General features: G+C 48.5%; 1 protein-coding gene across 1 annotated transcript in view; it reads left to right on the forward strand.

The window, feature by feature from the left end:
- Positions 1-24767, forward strand: part of SLC29A3 (solute carrier family 29 member 3) — a 62422-nt gene that overhangs the window by 28662 nt on the left and 8993 nt on the right. The window contains exon 5 of the mRNA XM_083146302.1: positions 11870-12032. Coding sequence (XP_083002428.1) covers positions 11870-12032 — 163 coding nt within the window. The remainder of the gene's footprint in view (positions 1-11869; positions 12033-24767) is intronic.

Consider the following 24767-nt stretch of genomic DNA (forward strand, 5'->3'; position numbering starts at 1 on the left):
ACTTGTGTAGTTTCACGTTGGCAGCAGCTTATGCTACATTTGAAGCTACGCTAATAGCGTAGCCCAACAGCTGCCTTAATTGTGTAGTTTCACGGCGGCAGCCTATGTTACATTATCAGCGTAGCCCAACGGCTGCTATACTTGTGTAGTTTCACGGCGGCAGCCTAAGCTAAGTTATCAGCGTAGGCTGCCACCATGAAACTACACAAGTAACTACTGGGAACTGCATCTCTATCCCTGGCAAGCCTAGTCAGTGCCTCTCTCACACCGCTGGTGCCAGCAAGATACCCTCTCTTTGGCGGAGAGGGGATCATGCTGGCTCCGGCGTAGAGGCGCTCCATCTGTTTGAGACGCAGGAACGTCTCAGACGCTCCAGCAAAGAGACACAAGAGCGTCTGAGTAGCTATTGCGGCAGAGTACAGCAACCCTTCCAACAGGGTTATCGGTTCTGTATCACGTACGTATCCTGTCCAAAGAGAGGGTGGGGACGCAAGTGCGTCTAATTCACAATGAAGGAGGCTATCCACAGCAGCCCAAAGCGTGGCGTGCAAGACGCGTTACGTGTCCTCCCGATCTTTTCATACCCCTACTTTCCACATCGGCGTGGAGTTGATTTTATATAGTGTGGCGAGCGCAGAGAGACGACAAGGATTACATGTAAGGTAATCCGCGTCCCCTCGCTGCGCTCGCCGTGCTTCGGACTCGGTGGCTCGCTGCACTCGTCACACTATATGAAATCAACTCCACACCGACGTGGATAGTGGGGGTATGAAAAGGTAGGCAGGATACGTAACGCATCCCCTCGCGGGGCTCACTGCGCTCGCCATGCTTCGGGCTGACGTGGATAGTTAATTTGTTGGCAGCCATAACTCATATAATGTACTGCTGACTGACTACACTGGATCTGACAGGGATGCTTAAGCTGGCGCGGGAACACTACGCTACTTCTGACTGACTAAGCTAACTACGCTACTTCTGACTAACTAAGTTGGCCGCGGGAACACTACGCTGATTCTGACAGTGACGCTACGCTGACGGCGTAACTGCTACCGTGAAACTACACAAGTACCGAGAAAAATGTCACACTTGTGCAATATGATATAAAGAGGGGTATTCAATCCAGGGTCACGACTGTAGGTCTGTCTCAACAGCAGGTCATGACAGCCGTAACCCTGGTCCTTTTCATTTTCCTTGACTGCATATTGGCAGGTGGGATTCAATGTCCCGTCTGCCAACCGGCGAAAGAGAGGAGTGGCTGCGAAATATGGCCGTGATCTCGACAATCCACGGCCGTTCTTGGCAGAACTGGCCTGTTCAGACAAAATGCCTGTTCAATGCTTTCGGGAAAGACCGCATTGAATAGAACATCCTCCACTTTTCTCCCCGTCGGAAATAGTGGCGGGGCTTGAATATCCACCATAGTCTGTATCAGGAATTTCCATACTCGGTCATATCTTTCATAGGAAAGTAGTAAAGTTAGTAGGCCAAGTCACTCTTTTAGTCTGCGTGTGCACTGAATTAGCTGATGACTAGCAGGGGACCTTTAATGATACCGTGCCGCATGAAGTTTGTGGATTCAGTGGTGGCCTGGTGGACCTGTTGTGACTTAAGTTGTTAAAGCAAAGTTTGCCTTTTAACAGGATCATATTAAAGAGAGACATAAAGTATGTATAGCATGGTAGTTAACTAAACAAATCTACTTCTTCAGTACAGAATGGTGACTTATAATATTCTGCTCACTGAGGATTAAGGACGACCCAAATTATGCTCATACTTCTTAACCAGTTTTATTCATTGTAAGACACTTACATTTGAACAGGTAAATCGGTACTTGTTTCCTAGCACGGCACCCACGATATTCAGTCGTATGGCATTGTATGCATTGTATCGCATTGCATGCCAAATGCCCGCTTGCGATACAATATTAAATTGGATAAGCACCCTAATGGGTTTTTTCAATGTTAAATGTTCGCCCCTATACGATTTGAAATTGTATAAGCAATGTTAAATGCACCCCCACGGCACCCCCACTATTAACACCAACCCGAAGCATGGCGAGCGCAGCGAGCCCGCGTGGGGCGGCGGTATGCGTCCTCCGACCTTTTTCTACCCCCACTATTCACGTCGGCGTGGAGTCGACTTTTTTCAGTATGGCCCGAAGCGTGCCGAGTGCACGCGTATTACTTCACATGTATTCCGCGTCCGCTCGCCATGCTTCGGGCTCGGTGGCTCGCTGCGCTCGCCACACTATCTAAAATCAACTCCACGTCGACGTGGATAGTGGGGGTATGAAAGTATAAAAAGGTCGGAGGACGCGTACCACCGCCCCTTGCGGGCTTGCTGCGCTCACCACACTTCGGGATGGCGTTGATAGTGGGGGTTTCGTGGGGGTGCTTTTAACATTGTAAGCAACCATTACAGTGCTTATACAATTAATAATCTTATAGAGGGGCCATTTAACATTGAAAGCACCCATTAGGGTGCTTATACAATTTAAAATCGTATACCATCGCATTGTATGCCATATACAATGGTATACAATTTTAAAATTGTATGACATCGGGTGCCATCTCGTTGCATCGCATACCATTGTATGGCTTATGGTATACGATGCGATGGGCACCGTGCTAGGAAACAAGTACCGGAAAATCTCCTGGTATGAGAGAGTATCTAATTGCAAAAATACCTTGTCTAGTACAGCTACCAAGGATGCAATTCTTACCCACAAGCTGTCCAGCCATTGCATACCCTCCAACATGACCCATTGCATTCGGTACACAATGCTCTGCTCCTGGACTTCCCTGGTAATATATGCTGGCCGTCACCTGAGTTGAAGCACATTTCTTGTCAATTACCTAGTTCCACACAGGTGATGGCAATCATACATTACCAGGGAAGTCCAGGAGCAGAGCATTGTGTACCGAATGCAATGGGTCATGTTGGAGGGTATGCCATTGGCATGTTTGTGCCCGCATCATCTCTGCTTGCTGTAATGACACACACTTCCCTCAGATCTGCCTGATTTGCATATTTGATAAGCTGGTAATTCATTCCTATGAATGATGAGTCCCCTGCAGGATTCTATATGCTGGTGTTTTTTCTGCGCTTCCCCTTGCTCTCAACATTTATCAAGTTCACAGACACTCATGTTATTTATTATTTGTGAATGTCTCCCTCTGGAAAGAAGTGGGACATTTTAATGCATTTGTTTTACATTGTAAGCACACTTCATATTTACCCCATGTTGTGATTATTTTCTTTTAATGATGTAAAGAATAAAAATCATGCAAATCATGTAATAATAAATATATATAAAAAAAAAAATTTATGAGATTTTTCTCAGCACTTGCATATACAGATAAAGCCCCTGTTTAATGGAGTCCCTGTCTGTCGGCGCACGCTGTTGGGGACGTTCTGTCGGGTGCCGGGCAAAGATGACAGGGCTTCATCTGTAAACATATATAATAGATAACCACATAAAATAACATCAGTACCTATAAAAGTGAGTGCGGCACATGTGGCCCAGGTTCTGGATTGGAGGGGCTGCTGAGATGGCCTAGAAAGCAGGAAATCCATGATGGGTCGGACGCATGCTGTTCTGGAGGGTAGGCCAGGGCGCAGACATAGATGGACCAGAATTACCCGAAATAATAGTGTATTTTCTCCTGTCAGTTTGATATGACATCACTTGTGCTGAGTGTGTTATGAGCCTATAGCCTTAAGGAGGAATAATAATTAGATCCAGGTAAGTGGTGGGGGTGGGGCAGGGGTTTGGGAAGAAGTAAGCACAGGCTGCTGCAGAAATCTAGGGGAGGGACACAGACTGGTGTAGTGACAGGAAAAGGGGGGAATGTCGCAGACTGTTCTAAAAACATTGGACACAGGTTACTACAGAGATTCTGGTAGGAGGAGTCACATTGCTGCCTTGCCCCGGGTGACAGAAGTCCTAGTTTATGACCCATCACATGCCTCCTAAAATATTGAATCGATAAATACTGTCTTTTTTAAGACTGGAAAATATATAATTTATCATCTACTATTAGAAGCAGCGTATATCATGTCTGACGTATAGATAAAAGGTGATGTACAGCATAGATCCGATCTTACACAGAGTTGGCAGTCAGACTGATATGACACTATGCCCTGTGTATTGGCACCTTTAAATGTATATTGGGTCCCTCTTAAATGAATGACTACTGGGAGATATGGTAGCCCACTGCAACCAACGTGACCTGCGTGGTGAAAGTTACATCATTATAGCATATATCTGGGTTATGGTTATGTCCAATGTGTAAATATCCTCCTTGTGTGTGTGTGTGTGTGTATATATATGTCTGGATTATAAACAGTACATATTATTTTTCTGCTGTATCGTATCTGTCATAATTGAAGAATATATTCAGTTTAATGAGCAGGAAAAGATGACAAAACCTGACACACTAACAATCCTTCTGCACAAAGTGTTTCTGATTGCCTAATTCTGTGGAATAAGAAGTGCCTTTGCTTACAGGTATTGTGTTCAATAGAATTAGGTGTAATTAGTTATAATTAACTCCAGTGCCAAAGACATTCACCTCATTCTGATGACTGCCAAGCAGCTAATCGTGCACATAGTCCAAGAGTGTTTCAATAAGAAGTCAGCGTGGAATGAGATCAAAGACACAATTTAAAAATAGGCAGAGAGGAAATCACTGCACCAGGATTTAGGGATCGATTCACTGTATACAAATCTGTGATCTACTGTAATTAAAAATGATGTGTCCTGGTACACCCTAAAAAGATCACCAAGATCAGATGTGGGTGCTTTGAAATGGTTTCTTAAAACATAACATTTATTAATATATATATACATTTTTCACCTACATGCAGCAGGAGCCACTGCAGTCATTACATGTGGGGATAGAGTAGGTGTACTGGAGGAGTGGCACTTTAAGAAAACTTTACTGCTGCAGGCTCCTCCCTCCTCTATCCCCACCCAGACCCCAGTCTTAGAAAAAGTGCCCGGAGGAGTAGGTTCTCTGGGCCTCTTCTCCTCAGGGAGTTAGGTCTTTTTACTTTTATTTTTATTTTTTATTCTTTGGAAATTTTTATTTTTACTGCTGAACATCAGGCAGACCCCTCCGCAGGGTCTGCCTGCTCCGTGGGACCTGGAGGGGTGCTGGTCGCCACTGCCCGCAGTGCGCCTTCCACGCATCCGGCCACCGGTGCCACCGCATCGGGGACCCGCCGCAGCTGCACGCGGCTCGCGTTACGGGTCCAAGGCCTGGCCACTGCTCCAGGAATGAAGGCAGCATCGCTGCAGGTAAGCGGCGCTGTGCGCCGAAATGTGGCCTGAGACGGGCGGGCGCACCCGTTCTCTAATGTTACAGCAGCCGAAGTCCTGACGGCCGCCATTTTGGTGTGCGTCAGTGGGGACAGAATCAGAGCGGAGGCTGTACACAGCGCTCCGCTCTAGCAAAGCTACGCGCCGGAGGGAGAGGGAGGGCTTAGGTGACGTCACCGGGTGCCGCCCTTTCTCTTTCCTTCTCTCTCTCTGCCGGCGCCATTGCTGTCCCACCGCAAGGCTGATCTGAGGACATCGTGTACCGCGCTCCAGCGCACGCACTGCAGTCCAGCGCTCCCCCTTATCCACTACAGAGAAGGTCTGTAAGTTACTGGGGGATTATTTTTGTGCACAGTTTACAGAGATTGTGCATAATCTCTGATACAAGGGCGGAAGGCTCCCCCTCCCTATCCTAGCTCAGCTCCGCTGCTCTAGGCATAGAATATCTGTTGCTTACAGTGTGTGCACTTGGTATATTTGTGTCTGTGTGAGTGTGTGATTCTAGAACTAATCTCATACACTGACAATATGGCAGGAAAAGCTGCCTCCAAGGCTGCTCTTAAAGTTTTCACCTGTAAAACTTGTAAGGAGCAATTCACCCAGCATATAAAGGGTGTCTCTTTGTGTGAATCTTGTTATCAGGCAAAGCACACACAGGATGTGGAGCCTCAGACACAGACTTCTCAGTCAGATTCTTCTGAACCTTTGTTACAGGATGTGTTGGCTGGATTACCTGCAGAATTAGCTGCTTCCAGGAAGGACAGGGAGCATTTTCAGGCTCACCTCTCCATGATGGGTTCTACTGAACCAGCCTGGGTTAAGACCCTTATACAGTCTGTGGGCTCTTTGTCCAACCCAGTGGCTGGCCCTTCACGCCCTCCACAAAAGCGTCCTAGATCACCCATAGGTTCAATACAGGGAGCTGATATTGATACTGATGGGGATGAGGATGTGGATTTACTTCAGGTAGATGAACCTGAACACATTCAGGATGAGGCGCTACAGCGTGAGGATCCTCAGGGGGTAGAGGGCCTGATTCAAGCAGTTCGCACCACACTTAATTTGGTTGAGGAGGATGCTCCTGTTCCTTTGTCCATATTTGGTCGGACACAAAAGCATCAGGTTACCTTCCCTGATTCGGATGAATTGGACAGACCACTTATTAATGTGTGGAAAACGCCAGACAGAAAATTCCAATTGTCTAGGCGCATGAAACTGCTCTACCCTTTTTCTCCTGAATCTAGGGAAAAATGGGAGACTCCGCCTCCAGCTGATGTCTCGCTGTCCAGGCTCTCCAAGCGAACCACGCTTCCAGTTCAGGCTGCTGTGGCTCTCAAGGAGGCTCCTGACCGTCGTCTTGAGACCACGGTAAAATCTATTTACACCACGGCAGGGGTTTTACTCAGACCAGCCTTAGCTTCAGCCTGGGTCAGTAAGGCCATGGAGAAATGGGCTGAGGAGCTTGCATTGGGTTTACAGAGCGGTAGGCCCCGTGAAGAGCTGCTACAGCTGGCTCTGTATGTCAAGGATGCAGCTGCCTATACAGGAGAAGCTGCTTCAGATGTAGCTGAGTTGGGGGCAAAAATCTCAGCTTCAGCTGTATTGGCCAGACGTACTATCTGGTTAAGGTCTTGGCAGGCGGAGGCCGACATTAAAAAGGCAGTAGAAGCTTTGCCTTATGCGGGAGATATGTTGTTTGGGCCTGAGCTTGACAAGCTCATTGCTCAAGCTACCGGAGGTAAATCTACCTTCCTCCCTTCGGCCACTCCCCCACCGAAAAGACAATTTACGGGTCCGTCCTTTCGGGCTTTTAGAGGGGGCGCCTCATTTAGAGGACGTGCCAGGGGAGGCTTTTCGTCCTTTCGAGGGCGTAGAGGCAGAGGTGCCGCAGCCGCAGTTACCTCTACCCGCCGTGCAGAACCCAAGGTTGCAGACAAACCTGTGGCATGACGGGCTTCCCGCCCATTTGGGGGACCCCAAGGTGGGCGCAAGGTTATCCCTCTTCGAGAACGTCTGGAGGTCTCACTGTCGAGACAGTTGGGTGCTTCAGATTGTGGAACACGGGTACAAACTGGAGTTTGTTCAGGCTCCGCCGAACAGATTTTTTACAACAGGCCTACCTGCTTTAGCAACAACACAAGCAGCTTTGGTCAACTCCATTCAAAGTTTTTTACAAGCAGGGGTCGTTATACCTGTCCCCAAAGCTCAGGAAAAGCTGGGTTACTACTCAAGTCTTTTTCTAGTACCGAAGCCGGACGGTTCGGTAAGACCCATTCTCAATCTGAAGCACCTCAACGATTACATCGTGTACCACAGGTTCAAGATGGAATCCATAAGGTCAGTCATTGCAAGCCTGGAGCCAAGGGAGTTTCTCTTATCTCTGGACATAAAGGATGCCTATTTGCATATCCCGATCTGGGAACCACACCATCGGTTCCTCAGGTTTGCTATTCGCAATCAGCATTACCAGTTCAGAGCACTCCCTTTCGGTCTTTCATCAGCTCCAAGAACCTTCACAAAGGTTATGGCTTGCATGATATCAGCCCTTCGGATTCAGGGGATAACGATTGTGCCCTATCTGGACGATCTACTCCTAAAAGCATCCTCACCGCAGAAGCTACAACAGGATGCCCGGACTACCTGCGACTTCCTGGTTCAGAACGGATGGATCCTGAACTTCAAAAAGTCACAGCTGGAACCAACACAAGTGATTTTGTTTCTGGGTCTGTTGTTCGACACTGTCCAGGAAAGGGTTTTTCTGCCATTATCCAAAGTCACAGTTATCCAGCAGAGGGTTCGTCAGGTTCTGACGCCTCGCAGAGTATCGGTGCATTTGTGCACCAAGCTGTTAGGCCTGATGGTGGCAGCCTTCGAGGCCCTATCTTACGGAAGGTTTCATTCCAGGACCTTCCAAGGCAATCTTCTGGCTCAATGGTCGGGGTCCCATCTTCAAATCCACAAGACCATTGTTCTTTCCAAGGAAGCTCGACTCTCTCTTCAATGGTGGCTGGATACATCCAACCTTACCAAGGGTCGCTCCTTCCAGTCTCAAGTCTGGACCATGGTGACCACAGATGCCAGCCTTCGGGGTTGGGGTGCGGTCACGCTGGGTCGCACTTTCCAGGGTCTTTGGACCAGCCAGGAAGCCCGGTTACCCATAAACATCTTGGAGTTACGGGCTATCAGGTTGGCACTGGCTCAAGCCCACCCCCTACTTGTCGGCTTGCCGGTAAGGATACAGTCGGACAACATCACGGCAGTATCCTATATCAACCGACAAGGGGGCACCAGAAGCAGGACAGCCATGCGGGAAGTCCGCCCGATTCTGTCCTGGGCAGAGACATACACCACCGGTTTCTCCGCAGTCTTTATTCCAGGAGTGGAAAATTGGGAGGCGGATTACCTCAGCAGGCAGGATCTCCACCCGGGAGAGTGGGGCCTTCATCCGGAGGTTTTCCAACAGCTGGTTCAGAGATGGGGGATGCCACAGATAGATCTCATGGCATCCAGACTGAATCACAAACTTCCGCAGTATTGTGCAAGGGCTCAGGATCCAGCGGCTGCGGCAGTGGATGCCCTCTCCATCCCCTGGAACTTCGACCTGGTATATCTCTTCCCTCCTATTCCGTTACTTCAAAAGGTACTCAAACGGATAAAGAGGGGAGCAGTAGAAGTCATCTTGATCGCTCCAGATTGGCCCAGGCGTCCGTGGTACTCCGACCTAAGGGACCTGTTGGTGGAGGAACCTTGGCGCCTGCCGCTGCGAGAAGACCTGCTGCAGCAAGGTCCATTCGTCTACCAAAACTTGCCTCGTCTACGTTTGACGGCATGGCGGTTGAGGCCGAACTTTTGAAGAGAAGAGGTATACCAGGAACGGTCATTCCTACAATGCTTAAGGCAAGGAAGGATGTAACAGCGTCTCACTACCATAGAATATGGAAGTCATACATCCGCTGGTGCGAGGCCAGGAAGGTGCCAAAGGCAATCTTTTCTCTGGCTAGACTTCTTGAATTCCTGCAGGCGGGACTTGCATCAGGTTTGAAGCTTGCTTCTCTCAAGGTTCAGGTTTCAGCCCTCTCAGTATTCTTCCATCGCAGGATAGCGCTGATTCCTGAAGTACAAACCTTTTTGAAAGGAGTACTTCGACTTCAACCACCGTTCACTGCTCCTACGGAACCATGGAATCTAGTGGTGGTTCTAGAGTTTTTGAAGTCAGATGTTTTTGAGCCATTGGACACCTCGGATCTCAAATTTCTGACTTGGAAGACGGTGATGCTGCTGGCTTTGGCCTCAGCACGTAGGGTTTCTGAATTAGGAGCCCTATCGTGTAAGTCTCCTTTCCTTACCTTTTACAGGGACCGGGCTGAACTACGTACTAGCAGGAATTTCCTTCCTAAGGTGGTTTCTGCATTTCATGTAAACCAGCCTATAGTGGTACCGGTTCTTCAGGGTGAAGATGCTTCTCTGGATGTAGTCAGAGCCTTACAGGTCTATGTTAGGCGTACCCAACATCTAAGGAAATCTGACAGCCTTTTTGTGCTCTACGATGCACTTAAGAGGGGTTGGCCTGCGACAAAAAGGACTTTGGCAAGATGGATTTGCTGTACAATTAGGGAAGCCTACTTGTATGCACAAAAGAAAGTACCATCGGGAGTGTCAGCGCACTCCACGAGGTCAGTAAGTACTTCTTGGGCCATGGCGAGAGGTGTCTCCTTGACACAAGTGTGCAAAGCGGCTACCTGGTCGGGATCTAGCACGTTTGCAAAGTTTTATCGGTTTGATACCTTCGCCAGCTCGGCTACGGCTTTTAGTAGGGCAGTGTTACAGGAGCCCCAGAGCTCTCCCGCCCGGACTTAAAAGCTTGGGTATGTATCCCCACATGTAATGACTGCAGTGGCTCCTGCTGCATGTAGGTGAAATAAGGAATTTGGTACTTACCGATAATTCCCTTTCACCGAATCAGCAGGAGACACTGCACGCCCACCCAGCACTGGTTCTCCTGCCATGATGTTAGTGTGGTTTGTGTGTGTGTGAAAGATATACTCTTTCTATTGTTGCAATGTTTGTTGCATAGTTATTGTTACATAGGGAACTTTTCAAAAATCCTATGTGTTCTGTTTTGTTAGTATGTTCACGTTATGTGCATTGTCTACTAACTCTGTTTATGTTTTAGCTCCGTTCCCTACCGGGCTGGCCCTGGTCTCTCTTCTCCTCTCGGACACAGTTTTTCTAAGACTGGGGTCTGGGTGGGGATAGAGGAGGGAGGAGCCTGCAGCAGTAAAGTTTTCTTAAAGTGCCACTCCTCCAGTACACCTACTCTATCCCCACATGTAATGACTGCAGTGTCTCCTGCTGATTCGGTGAAAGGGAATTATCGGTAAGTACCAAATTCCTTATTTATTAACAAGAGCAATGTATTAAACAAATGAGTTACATGTTAAAGCATGCTAATAGCAGGAGTAACATCAATCATCTCAAATATGTTGCACACATGTAAATAATAAGTATAATGTCCACCATGGTTGGACTAATGTTTAGCATGGCTTTTTCACCGCACAGTCTTGTTTGCTATCCATCACAGCCCTTACTGTGGAGTTTGTATACATGGGCCCTTATTCAGATCTGATTGCAGTACAAATTTGTTCTCAAAATGGGCAAAACCATGTGCACTGCAGGTGGGGCTGATGTACCTGTGCAGAGAGAGTTAAATGTGGGCCATTCTCCCTGTGGTTTCTCAATCCACAAATATACTGGAAGGTTAATTCGCTCCCAACAGAAATTAACCCTATTGTGTGTGTGTGTGTGTGTGTGTGTAGAGTGGTGGCACCCAACCACCTCCGTTATCCCCTGTTGATATATGCTTGTTGACAGGGACACCCCCCCTTCCCCACGGCCACTGCAGCAGGTCTGTCACCCCTGCTACATTAAAAATGTCCCTCCCTAAAATGGCTATCACCTCATTCAACATACCTTATAACTGTCTCCTTTGAGGCAGAGGATATTTTTTTATCAGCGTCCTGCCCTAAAAAATATATATATTTCTGCCCATATTTATTTTGCAAGTCTTGTGATCTAAATTGGAGATTCATTTTATTATCTTTTATCTCTTCAACTCTATTTTGCTTTGATGGCTGTTTCTCTACAGTTATGTTGGCTAAATAGAATGAACATGATGTTTGCATCTATTTACAGTTTTAATAGGTTTTTATTGACTAGCGTTAAAGTGATTGTGCTCTTAGCATAACCAGACCTTTAGCAAGCCTCCCATGTAAAGATACTGTTCTTTAAAATGTTTTTTTGTTGAGAAGAACTCATGTAAGTGTTACTACACTGTACAAAATATTAATTAACATAACTGATTATACCCTGGTATGATGTGACCTGGTTTTACCTTTTTAAGTAATTTTTGCCTGAAAGAAATACAATATCTGTTATACTGTATACTGTAATTAAAAGTGCTTTTTTTTAACCGGTTTAGCCATGTAAATTTGCATTAAAAATGTTCTGCTTGAGTTGACCACATGTCATATTGTTACTTTCTTCCAGGCCAGGCGATGGGCGGTACAATCAGTGCACTGGCAGCAATTTTGGACTTGACTGTCGCATCCAATGTCACAGATAGCGCTCTTGCTTATTTCCTCACTGCTGATGTGTTTATTCTTCTTTGCATTGTTGTTTACCTCATCCTTCCCCGAATTGAATATTCCAGGTAAGATTTAGTTGTCACAAAAAGGCTTTTTTTTAAATAGACAGACCTTTTAAAAAGATATTGCTCTTCAACATGAGAATAGATCATACCCTCCAACTGTACCGAATTTGCCGGTACAGTACCGTTTTTTAACAGTCTGTACCGGCAAATTCAGTTTGTACCGAATGTACCGCTTTTTGACACTCACACTGACTTTGCGCCGCAAAATAATTTCTGCTCCGGGCTGAGCGTTCCCGGTCCCCGCTCCATGCACTGCGGATCTCCCCCCTTGGCCCCTTCCATTCCGATGAGTGTATTGCAGGGCCGGTCCCGTGTGTCATGATGTCAAATGCCGGGACCGCGCACCGTGCGCACTCACGGGAAAAGACGTCTCAGTCTCAACCCTCAATGACGGGGAAACTGAGGGTGCGAAGCCTCGAACCTCTGTGAGGGAGAGGGGTGCCAGGCCAGCCCCGGCGCTCATGATGATGTCATCTTCGCAGCGGACCATCCGGAGCCTGCCACAGTTGTCTTGTCAGCACAGCACATCAGATCCAGTGCAGGGCAAGTTGGTTTAGCCAGGGCTGCACTTTGACTAAATTCAGCATCGTGTGACGCACCTGTTTGCCTGCAACTCATGTCACATGGTGGCTTGATGGGCTGCTGGCATATTTAAATAAGTATATTAATATACTTATTTATTAAATAAGTATATTAAATATACTTATTTAATATGCCAGCAGCCCATCAAGCCACCATGTGACATGCGCTCAGCTGCATCATTTTCTGGGCCGGGGGGTAGGGTGACGGGTCAGGTGCTTGGCCAGGCTGCAAAAACTTTACCATTGAAGGATTGGAAAGTAGGCTTTGCTACGCCCCCTTTCCCAGTGACCACGCCCCCTTTCATATTGTGTACCGAATTCTTCCCCTCAGATGTTGGAGGGTATGATAGATTCACGTTTGTTTAGTGTTCCCAGTCATGACATCTCCGTGCCACTGAGCATTTATAGTATTAGGTGGAGCATTGCTCTACAGTAACACCACCTCTGAATAAGTGTGGACCTATCTCAGCCATCTAGGGCAAAGCAGCCCATTAAAATACTTTTAGTCCAGGCTCTAATAAATTCAGGCTGTTCAAGACAATTTGCTAGGTGCTGTACTTGAATGCATTCAATAAAATACACATGAACTGATTTACAAGTTAATGTAAAGAATCCCCTATTTGTGTAGAACTGTAGGTTTGCACGCTTGCACAGTTATGTCTGTGTTTTCAGTTATAATCATAAGATAAGGGCAATCTTTGATCTAGTGTATAGATTTGTCCAGAACTAAAGGTTCCTATGCACAGGGGAGATTTGCAGATTGTCCTGAGCGATGCTAGATCGGTCAGCACACTGCCATGTGTCAGCACAATGTGCTGAGCGATCTGTCAGAGCCAGTGTTTTCTGGTAAGGACACTGTCCCCGACCGGCAATTAAGAAGATTTATCCAACTTGCTAGATATTAATCGCTGGGCGATATTGACGGACTGGGGTTGAGCATTGCTATCGATATGACCCCTACACACAGAGTGATGAAGGGGCATCTTCTAGTGACATCGATTAGAAAATGCTCCTAAATCGCTAATTGTGTAGGCCCTGTAACATGTTTCAAGATATGTGTAACAGAAAATAAGACCCTTCTACAAAGAGGCATGCTTAGGTCTACATTTACTCCTTCCTTGTAGAGCACCTAATGTCAGTTGTCATAATCCACTTCTCAGAGTGTAAAGGTGCCCATACACTATTCCATTTTGGGCCAGTTTTGGCACTTTTGGCCCAAAATCGCATGTGTGTGACATCCAATGTGCGGCCCCGTGCGCATTGGACCGGATAAGGAGGTCGGACGGGCTGCGCATAAGATCATGTCCGACCTTGCATCCGGGTGGTGGGTGGTGAGGAGCAGCGGGGTGGGCGCTGAGCGCTAGACGGTGTTCAGCAGGACGGGCAGCGGTGGGTATTAGAATTGTAAAATTACCTGTCAAATGACTGGGTGGCCTCTGATTGGCTGAGAGCTCTCTCAGCCAATCAGTGGCCGCTCCGAAGGGAGGCCGCTGATTGGCTGAGAGTGCTTTCTCTCATCCAATCAGAGGCCGGCCGGTCATTTGAAAGGTTATTTTAAAATTCTAATACCCACCACTGCCCATCCTGCTGTACACCTGCTAGCGCTCAGTGCCCTCACACGCGTGTCCCAGTTTCCCGTTGGCGGGGGGACGGGAACCCTGTCTGTCTCCGCTTCAGGGAGACGGACAGGGTTAGGGGGGGGGCCGCAATGCAGCGGGGACCTGGGGTGGGGACCCGGGGGGAGCGCGCGTGTCCCCTTATGGCGGTTGGCGGGGGGATGGAGGATGGTGATTCTTCCGCCATCCCCTGCAAAGATTACTCCTACTCCATCTGTACATTTCACATGAAATACCTCTTTAATGTGTTATTTCTTAGGAATTCCATTTGAGATGTGTTTTCGCTGTATGACCAACCCATACTTCTATAGCGGGAAATAATGTCTAGTGTACAGAATGTAATGTGCTTATTTATCCTCATGGTATCCTGTAGATAGGTCAACCGTGTCTATATTGGCAGTCAATAGGTCTACACCAAATGGTTTCTATGCACAAAATATGTAGTGAAAAGATCGACATAAGCAAAAATGTTGACGTGGGCATGGTTGGTACATGAAATTTTTTTTTTTTTTTGGGGGGGGGGGGAGACTTTTTAATTCTTAATTTTTCAGATTCTGATTGGGGATGATAAAGTGTACCAAAAGCAGTGAGACGCCTTATCCGAAACACAGTGAGGGGTCCACATGATGAAATGTACAAACTGATACAAATAATAAACATGAAAAACGCATATCAACAATTTCTGTGTCGACCTTTTGCTTGTGTCAACCTTTTTATTATGTCGACCTTGTCCATGTCTTCCATTTGGTGTCAAACTATTGACCATAACTTTTTCCTGTGTATGTGTTCAAAATGTAATTAATACTTATTCATTAAAACAACAGAAGCTGTCAGTGGGGCAGATGTATTAAGCCTGGAGAAGAGATAAAGCACCAGCCGGTACTTGTGTATTATCACGGCGCCCCCGTTTCCATCGCATGCCATTGTACAACCAAAAAATCGCATTGCATCGCATGCCATATGATCGCATGCGATGCGATGAGACGCGATTATACCCGATTTTAAATTGTACACGCACCCAGACCCGATTTTACATTGTACACCCACCCTGATGGGTACTGACAATGTTAAATGCCCCCCCATTGTTAACGCCACCCCACTATCAACGCCAACCCGAAGCGTGGTGAGCGCAGCGAGCCCGCGAAGGGCGGCGGTACGTGTCCTCCGACCTTTTCATTCCCCCACTATCCACGTCGGTGTTTTCCTACGGGGCAGCCATTTTCAGGGGGGGGGGGTGTTCTTAAACACATTGGGGGTTGTTAGTCCTAGGGGGGGGTGTTAACCTGCGGGGGGAGGGGTTAACGGGGGGGGGGTTTGTGTGTGTTAACCCGCAAGGGGGGGGGGGAGGGGGGCACGCTGATGACTGGCTTTGACCCTGTATTTGGAAAGTTTCCAAAAACGGGTCTGCCAGTGTCCAAAAAACCGCACCTAAACGGTAATATACTGTTTAAGAGATGCGGAGATGCGGTGTGAAAGGGGTTTTACCTGGCAGACCCGTTTTTGGAAACGTTTTCAAATACAGGGTCAAAGCCAGTTTTGCGGTCTGAAAGCAGCATTAATCAGTTATTATTTTTGTGTGCTACAGTCAGTCCCAAATACTAGCACAGGGGTTAATGTTGCTTAAAGCAAATAATAGTTATTTATAGTGGTAACAATAACAATTGTTGCAATGTCCTCAATCAAGTTAATGAAGCCTTGAAATGTAATATTTAACACATGGATGAAGTTGGCATATTTTTAGATTAATTTTTTATAGATCTTCTGTCGTAGATGGTTTCTTATGAAAATCTGATGCCTATTATATTATTTATTATTATTGTTACATTTGTATTTATAAGGTGCCACAAGTGGTACGCAGCGCCGTACATATAGCATACATTAGACCAGTACAGGGTACACAAATAAACATAACAGAACTAAAACAGAGCACAAGTAACAATTAGCAGCACAATTCGTAGTACACAATACAGCTGAGATGTAGGGAAGTGAGTGAAAAGCGATGTAGGTAGGTGAGTAATCAAGCTCTAATTGAAATCCAGGAAGAGTGCTGTGAGAACAGCTGGAAGAGGGCCCTGCTCCAAGGAGCCTAAGGTGCCCATACATGTACCGATTACCCGGTACTTTTTGTGCTAAATCGCATCACATCGCATGCGTTGTGCATGTCATGTGCATGCAATGCGATGCGATCAAAAGACAGTACAAAAAGTATGTGCAGGACATACTTTTTGTACTGTGCGATGAGATGCCGCGGGAGCACGCATCTCATAGCATAGGATTGCAGCGGGAAAATCGGTTAGTGTATGGGCACCTTTACAGTCTAGAGGGAGGGGGAGATGGGTGACATGAGGTGCAGGTAAGGAGTCTTGAAGGCAAGAAATAAGCATGGCAGGGATGGTCAGGACGTGAGGCAGCAGGTAGAGAAAGTGGACGGACAAAGTAGTCCTCTCCCTCCTCCTATCCTCCTCGCTCCCTTCCGCCTGCACCCTTGACCTCTAACAGCCCTGCACTGTGGCCCATGCCACAATACACCCTGATAGCACAGATTAGAGGAACCATGGCTCCTGTACAAAGTGTAGTTCAGATAATGTCAAAATGGAGAGCAGAAAAATAAATACAGAGAAAGTAGTGTGAGAAGCAGGGGGTGTATTCAATGCGGCCGGCGAGGGGGTTTTTGTGGCGAAGATTGCTTGTCACCATCCTCCCCGTTTAACCCCCTCACCGGCCACTCGCCCTATTGTACTATATGTTCCAGGAGATTCCCCTGAACGGCGAGGTTTGTGGTTAATGCAGTAAGCCTCGCAGTTTTGATGGCCGCACTGCCGTTTCCACATCCATTTTTTAGAAATAGCGAGGTGGAAACGGCGAGTGCAGGGGTGTGTTGAATACTGAGGGCAGGCTATGACTGCGAGCAATAGGCACTGATCACTGTCATAGCTCTCCTGATCAGCACTGAATATACCCCAGGGTGTGCAGTCTGCAGTTGTTGGTGGATTACTGTAGGTCATTCATTGCAGTGTGCTGATTGATGAACTTTATCTGGAGGTTAAATGGTCCTCTGTCCTTCTGTCTCTATCCTGTCTATCTCCGGGATGCGGTCATTCGTCAGACTGCATTTAGGTCTACAGTCATTAGGTCGACCCCACTAGGTCGACTGGCAGGAAGGTCGACCTGACTTAAGGTCGACATGGGCCAAGGTCGACATGACTTAAGGTCAAATTTGCATAAAGGTCGACATGAGGAAGGTCGACTGGTCATAAGGTCGACATGGGTTTTTCACTGTTTCTCTACCGTCCAATGGGATACTGGGCTTCACTACTATGGGGATTGAGACCTCCGCAGGAGAGACAGGCACATAAAAGAACTTTCAGTGTGGGTGCACTGGCTCCTCCCCTCAATCTCCCTCCACTAGTCAGTTTTGAAAAATGTGCCTCAGGAGAGGCAGTGCTTCTGGATGCTCCAGAGTTTTTTCTACATTTATTTTCAAGTTTGTTATTTTGGGGCGCTGTAGTGACCACACAGCTGTCCTGCTTCGTGGGTGTCAGGGGAAGGGTCAGTCCCCGACCTCTTCAGGTGCAGAGCTGACCCTGCTACAGGACAATCCAGTCCTGCGTGGGACTTGTCACCGCACAGCATTGCGCTGTAGCGAGCAAGTCCCCTAGCCGCCGCACACCCCTGACAGGTCTGAAGACATCGGTGGTGAGTACAGGCTGGGGGTCCCACAAGGGGTCCCCGCAGCCATTGCTGGTGCGGCAAGACGACGGCTAGTAATGGCGGCTCTCCAGCAGGGACCGCGTGAACACCGCGTCTGATAACTGGCATAGGGGTGCTGCCGCTGGACCACCAGGGACACCCCTCAGGGTATAATGTATGATATATATATTTTACACCTTTAATAATGTCAGTATAATTATATGTAAGCGCCAGCTCCGTGGAAGGGGGCGGGGCTTCACTCAGAGCGGGACCAAGCTCTGCTGGGCGCGCGCTGTCACTTCCTGCTTCTTCACACGCTGCCAGACTCCATTACAGGGCTCCTCACTGGCGTGGTGGATCCGGGTACTTGCAGCACGGCAGAGACAGCAGGTTTTTATAGCGATTTAGCGCTGCTGCGCTATCTAGCTTAGTCAGACACTGTGTTGTTTATATCACTGTGTTTAGCGTTACCAGCTCACCCAGATCTGTGAGTTCAGGTTAAGGGTGCACTTGGCTCCCCAATTGCTCTGTTTTTCCCCACTGTTTAGTTACAGACACAGCATAAAGCAAGCACATAGTCTGTTTTCACTCAGAGGAAACACATCCAGCAGTGTGTGCACGTGTGTGACTGCGTGGGGGTTGTGTTTGTTACTACAGACATTGTAGTACTATCTCATCATGGTGAAAAAGTTCACTTGTATGGTGTGTAGCACCAAGTTTGTGCCCAAGTCACAGTCCCAGGTTACTTGTGAGGCTTGTATGTCACCACAGCCCAGTAGTGCTGACACCCAGATCAGTGGGGTTCCCCCACAGCTTGCGGGGCAATCGCAGGCAGACGAGCAGGAGCCTGCGTGGGCCTCCAACATAAAGACCTTGTTGGATTCTGTGGCTTCACAGCTTTCCACTAACACTCAGCAAACGCAGAGGGTTCAGAGGGAATTGTCCATGTTATCTGCCAGGGTGGATATTCTTCATACCCAAAATGTACCTCCCCCGCCCGCACAGCCTCAAAAGAGGCAGGCTACTGCTATGGATCCTGACACAGATGAGGACGATGAGGACATATTGGAGGAGGGTGAGGAGCAGGGTCTGCAGGAACCAGCTCCTGAGACGGCAGTACATGGTCCCGAGCCCCTTATCAGGGCCATTAGGGATGTTTTAGATCTCCCTGTAGAGGCATCCACAGAAGGAGATCCTTTCTTCATGACTCAGAAGAAACAGCCAGTGTACTTCCCTGAGCAGGCAGAGTTAGAAACTGCTTTCAGGGCTGCATGGCAAAACCCTGATAAGAGGTTTACTCTTTCAAAAAGGTTCACAAATGCATATCCTTTTGAACCTTTGGGCAGAAAGAAATGGGAGGAGCCACCGGTAGTGGACTCCTCTGTTTCCCGCCTCTCTAAGAAGGTGTTGTTACCAGTCCCAGGGGTATCCACCCTTAAGGACGGGGCGGACAGAAGGCTGGAAGCTACCCTCAAGTCCATATATACGGCTAGTGGGGCATCCCAGCGTCCAGTTTTAGCCAGCTGCTGGATGGCCAAGGCTATTCATACCTGGTCAACCCAGATTCAGGAAGGCTTGTTGGGTGACATGACTGTGGCCCAAATAGGGGACAGCCTGCGTCACATTCAGGATACCGCAAAAATCCTGTGCGAGGCACAAAAGGAATTGGGCGCAATTAACGCGCGCAATTCAGCCATGGCGGTGTCAGCCAGACGGGCCTTGTGGCTGCGGCAGTGGTCTGCAGATGTAGACTCAAAGAAGAGTGTGGAGGGTATTCCCTTTACAGGAGAATGGCTGTTTGGCAGTGAATTAGACGGTTGGATTTCCAAAGCCACGGCAGGAAAATCTACCTTCCTTCCATCAGCCCCCACGGTTGCAAAGCGTACCTTCACAGGTGCTTCCCAGCAGTCCTTTCGTGGGAACAGGTTTCGCCCCAAGGCTAGGGGCGCCTCCAATGCCAGCAGGGGCACGAGAGGCAAGTTTAGGAAGCCTAACACCTCCAACACCCAGGACCGTCCAAATGCCGCGACTTCCTCTAAGCCTGCAGCATGACGGGGTTTTCCCGCCACGAGACTCTCTCGCGGTGGGAGCGCGATTGTTGCATTTCAGCCATGTGTGGGACGCCTCGGGTCTGGATACCTGGGCCAGAGGTCTCATTTCTCTAGGTTACAAGCTGGAATTCGACAAACCCCCTCCCAGACGATACTTCAGGTCGGCACTTCCAGCATCCCAGGAAGATCAGGTGCTCCTTCAGGGGGCCATTACCAGGCTGCTGCAGTCTCAGGTAATTGTACCGGTGCCAGTCACGGAGCAGGGCCAGGGATATTATTCCAACTTATTCCTGGTACCGAAGCCAGACGGCTCAGTAAGACCCATCCTGAATCTAAAGTCACTGAACCCCTTCCTGCGCGTGTTCAAGTTCAGGATGGAGTCCTTGCGCTCTGTGATCGCCAGCCTAGAAAGAGGGGAGTTCCTGGCCTCTATAGACGTCAAAGACGCCTATCTACACATTCCTATCTGGCCCCCACACCAAATCTATCTCAGGTTTGCCTTGGGGAACGACCATTACCAATTCCGGGCGTTACCTTTCGGCCTGTCGACAGCCCCGCGGGTTTTCACAAAGGTAATGGCGGAAATGATGTCACTACTCAGGCTCCGAAGGGTGAATGTAGTGCCATACCTGGACGACCTGCTAATAAAAGCAGGGTCGGCGGAGGCTTTAAGCAGTGCTCTCAATCTGTCCATACAGGTGCTAAGAGACCACGGGTGGATCCTAAACATGCCCAAATCATCGCTGGTTCCAACCCAGAGGATGGTTTTCTTGGGCATGATCCTGGATACATCAGACCAAAAAGTTTTTCTGCCGATGGAAAAGGTCACTGCAATACAACAGCTGGTCAGGGAGGTCCTACAGTCACCTCTGGTACAGATCCATCTTTGCCTCCGGCTTCTAGGCAAGATGGTGGCTTCATTCGAAGCAATACAATTTGGCCGCTTCCATTACAGGACCTTTCAATTGGATATTCTGACAAAATGGTCCGGCTCCCCCCTGCAGATGCGCAGAAGGATTGGCCTTGCAACAAGAACCAGGATCTCGCTACAGTGGTGGCTAGATTCATCCAATTTGTTGGCAGGCAGACGGTTCCAGATCCAGGACTGGATTCTGGTAACCACGGACGCCAGCCTGAGGGGCTGGGGAGCTGTGACACAGGGAGTCCGCCTACAGGGTCGATGGTCTCCACTGGAGTCAGGCCTTCATATCAACAAGCTGGAGTTGAGGGCGGTCTACTATGCCCTGTTACAGGCAGCTCCATTGTTACAGGGAAAGGCGATCCAGGTCCAGTCGGACAATGCCACCACTGTGGCCTATATAAATCGGCAGGGTGGTACCAAGAGCATGCCTTGCATGAGAGAAGCGTCAAAAATTCTGTCCTGGGCGGAACAGAATGTCCAGGCCCTGTCTGCCATTTTTATCCCGGGGGTCGACAATTGGGAGGCGGACTTCCTGAGTCGTCACGATCTTCACCCGGGAGAGTGGGGCCTTCACACTCAAGTGTTCAATGCCATAGTGGATCTGTGGGGGCTCCCTCAGATCGACCTGATGGCTTCACGATTGAACCACAAGGTAGCAATGTACTGTGCACGGACCAGAGACCCAGGGGCGATAGCGGTGGACGCTCTCACCTGGACCTGGGATTTCCAATTGGTGTACCTCTTCCCACCTCTCCCATTGTTGGCTCGGGTGCTAAAGCGGCTCCGGCATCAGGGGACGGAGGCCATACTGGTGGCACCAGACTGGCCAAGAAGGGCCTGGTACGGGGACATTCAGGCCATGCTAGTGGAAGACCCGTGGCGTCTGCCCCTAAGAGAAGACCTGCTCCTCCAGGGCCCGTTCGTCTTCCAGGACTTACAGCGGCTACGTTTAACGGCCTGGAGGTTGAGCGGCAGATCTTAGTCCACAAAGGTCTCCATCCCTCTGTCGTCACTACAATGATAAAAGCCAGGAAGCCGGTGACGGCTGCTCATTATCATGTAATATGGCGCAGATATATGGCCTGGTGTGAGAAGAATGACTTGCCTCCGGCCAGTTTTCGATTAAACAGTCTGCTACGTTTCCTTCAGGCTGGCCTGGATAAGGGACTCAGATTGGGTTCCTTAAAGGTCCAAATCTCTGCACTATCTGTGTTTTTTCAGAAAAAGATTGCGGCCTTGCCGGAAGTGCAAACCTTCTTACAGGGGGTGCTGAGGATTCAGCCCCCCTTTGTGCCTCCCACTGCACCATGGGATTTGGAAGTAGTTCTTACTTTCTTAAAATCAGCCCGGTTTGTTCCATTGGAAGAGTCTGAGCTGCGACACCTCACTTGGAAGACTGTTGTTTTGCTGGCTCTAGCTTCGGCCAGGAGGGTGTCCGAGCTCGGGGCCTTATCTTGTCGGAGCCCTTACCTTGTGTTCCACAACGATAGGGCGGAACTCAGGACTAGACCACAATTCCTTCCAAAGGTGGTGTCAGGGTTCCACCTAAACCAACCTATTGTGGTTCCTTCTAGCGCAACACATCCAGATATACCAGATACCTTGGATGTGGTCCTCACCCTTAAGGGGTATGTCAAGCGCACAGCTAGGATCCGTAAGACGGACAGCCTGTTTGTGCTTTATGATGCGCAGAAGAAGGGTTTACCTGCTTCAACGCGTACCATTGCCAGGTGGATAAGATGTACTATCCAGCAGGCTTATGCATCAGCTGGTTTGTCGCTTCCTTTTTCAGTAAAGGCTCATTCAACCAGGTCTGTAGGTACCTCTTGGGCGGCTGCTCGAGGGGTGTCGGCAATGCAGCTATGCAGGGCCGCAACTTGGTCAGGGCAACACACATTTGTGAAGTTTTACAAGTTTGACACCCTGGCCAGGGAGGATTCCCAGTTCGGGAATGCGGTTCTACAGCAGAATCCGCACGTTCCCACCCGTTCTGGTAGCTTTGGGACCTCCCCATAGTAGTGAAGCCCAGTATCCCATTGGACGGTAGAGAAAATAGGATTTTGGGTACCTACCGGTAAATCCTTTTCTCGTAGTCCATATGGGATACTGGGAGCCCGCCTCAGTGCGGCTTTTTCTGCTGTCAGACCTACTTTATGGTTAGGCTTATTGCCTTGTTTTCTATAGGATAAATATGACTATAGATTGTTCTAGTTACAGGTGTCCTCTTAAGTTGTTAGGATTCACCTCTTTTATATGTTTTTTGTTCGTTTGGGTGTGCTGGATGAATCTCACCACAATACATTATCACATACTCCTCACATGCTCTCCTTCGGCACAGTTTTTGCATTAACTGACTAGTGGAGGGAGATTGAGGGGAGGAGCCAGTGCACCCACACTGAAAGTTCTTTTATGTGCCTGTCTCTCCTGCGGAGGTCTCAATCCCCATAGTAGTGAAGCCCAGTATCCCATATGGACTACGAGAAAAGGATTTACCGGTAGGTACCCAAAATCCTATTTTTTTGAGCCGACATGTGCCGACAGGCGGTATTTCATGCCCTACCATCCACTAGGGCGTGGTGGGAGAATAAAATAGTGTGCCGAGCGCAGCGAGGCACCGTGCCCGAAGCATTGCGAGCGAAGCGAGCGATGCGAGGGTCCGATTCTCATTGCCAACTGTGTCCATGTCGACTGTGTCGACATTCGGATAAAAAAAAAACAGTGAAAAACCCATGTCGACCTTATGACCAGTCGACCTTCCTCATGTCGACCTTTATGCAAATTCGACCTTAAGTCATGTCGACCTTGTCTCATGTCGACCTTAAGTCAGGTCGACCTTCCTGCCAGTCGACCTAGTGGGGTCGACCTAATGACTGTAGACCTAAATGCAGTCTGACGAATGATCCCATTCCCTATCTCCAGTATATGTCTTATGGTCATATTAATATAATCCTCATACTTTACCCTACCATACTTCCCAGCCTAAAGGCTTCTCAGCCACAGAGGTATTGATTATGTAGAAATTCCGATGGTAGTACCCCCCACCCCCTAAAACTTCACCCACAACAAAAGGTTTAAACAAGATGTGATTAACCAGCCCACTACCCCATTAATACACAGAGATTTCCTGTTTGGGTACAGACTAGGGTGGCCGATCCCAGTATCGGTAGTATCCCAGGATATGGCCTCAAAATGTCCGGGATTTCCGGATTAGACTGCGCATGTGCAGTCTAATGCCGGGCAGCATTTGGGCACCTGCTCAAACGCTGCCCGGCTGTTCCCGGCGTGCGGCCTGCGCAGCATGACTAGGTCATAGGTCACGTTGCGCAGGCCGCACCTCCACCGCCGAAACCCGCCGCATTGTGACGACTGCTCCCGGCGGCACATAGGATGTCACACGCACCCAGTGTAGCACCCACCAACCTTCTCCTCCTGGCTGTTCCGCTGCAACGCTGACGCCTGTGCTGCTCCCTAAAGTAAGTTAATGTGGGGGATGGGGGCAATTTTTTTTATTATGATCACCAATTACAAAATCCCGGACTTGAGCATTTTTCAATCCCGATTCCTGGGATTGAAAAAAATGCCCCGGGATTGGCATCCCTAGTTCAGACTGCAGCAGATATTGCTAAACAAAGAATATTCTATTTTCAGTTTACCCAGTAGAGTTCAATAAGCGTGTGGACGTTACAGCAGAGAGAGAGATACAGTTTGCAGGTGATAAAGCTCAGTTTACCTGAGGAGACTGTTTCTTATATAGCGCATCAAATACCGCTGTGCTATATAACAGTGGTAAAACAAACTAGGTAGTAACAAACCGACATAGAGGTAGGAGGGCCCTGCTCGCAAGCTTACAATCTATATTCTGCATTATGTTTTCA

Source organism: Crinia signifera, chromosome 6, assembly GCF_055691185.1.
Source record: "Crinia signifera chromosome 6, ASM5569118v1, whole genome shotgun sequence".
Taxonomy (NCBI): domain Eukaryota; kingdom Metazoa; phylum Chordata; class Amphibia; order Anura; family Myobatrachidae; genus Crinia; species Crinia signifera.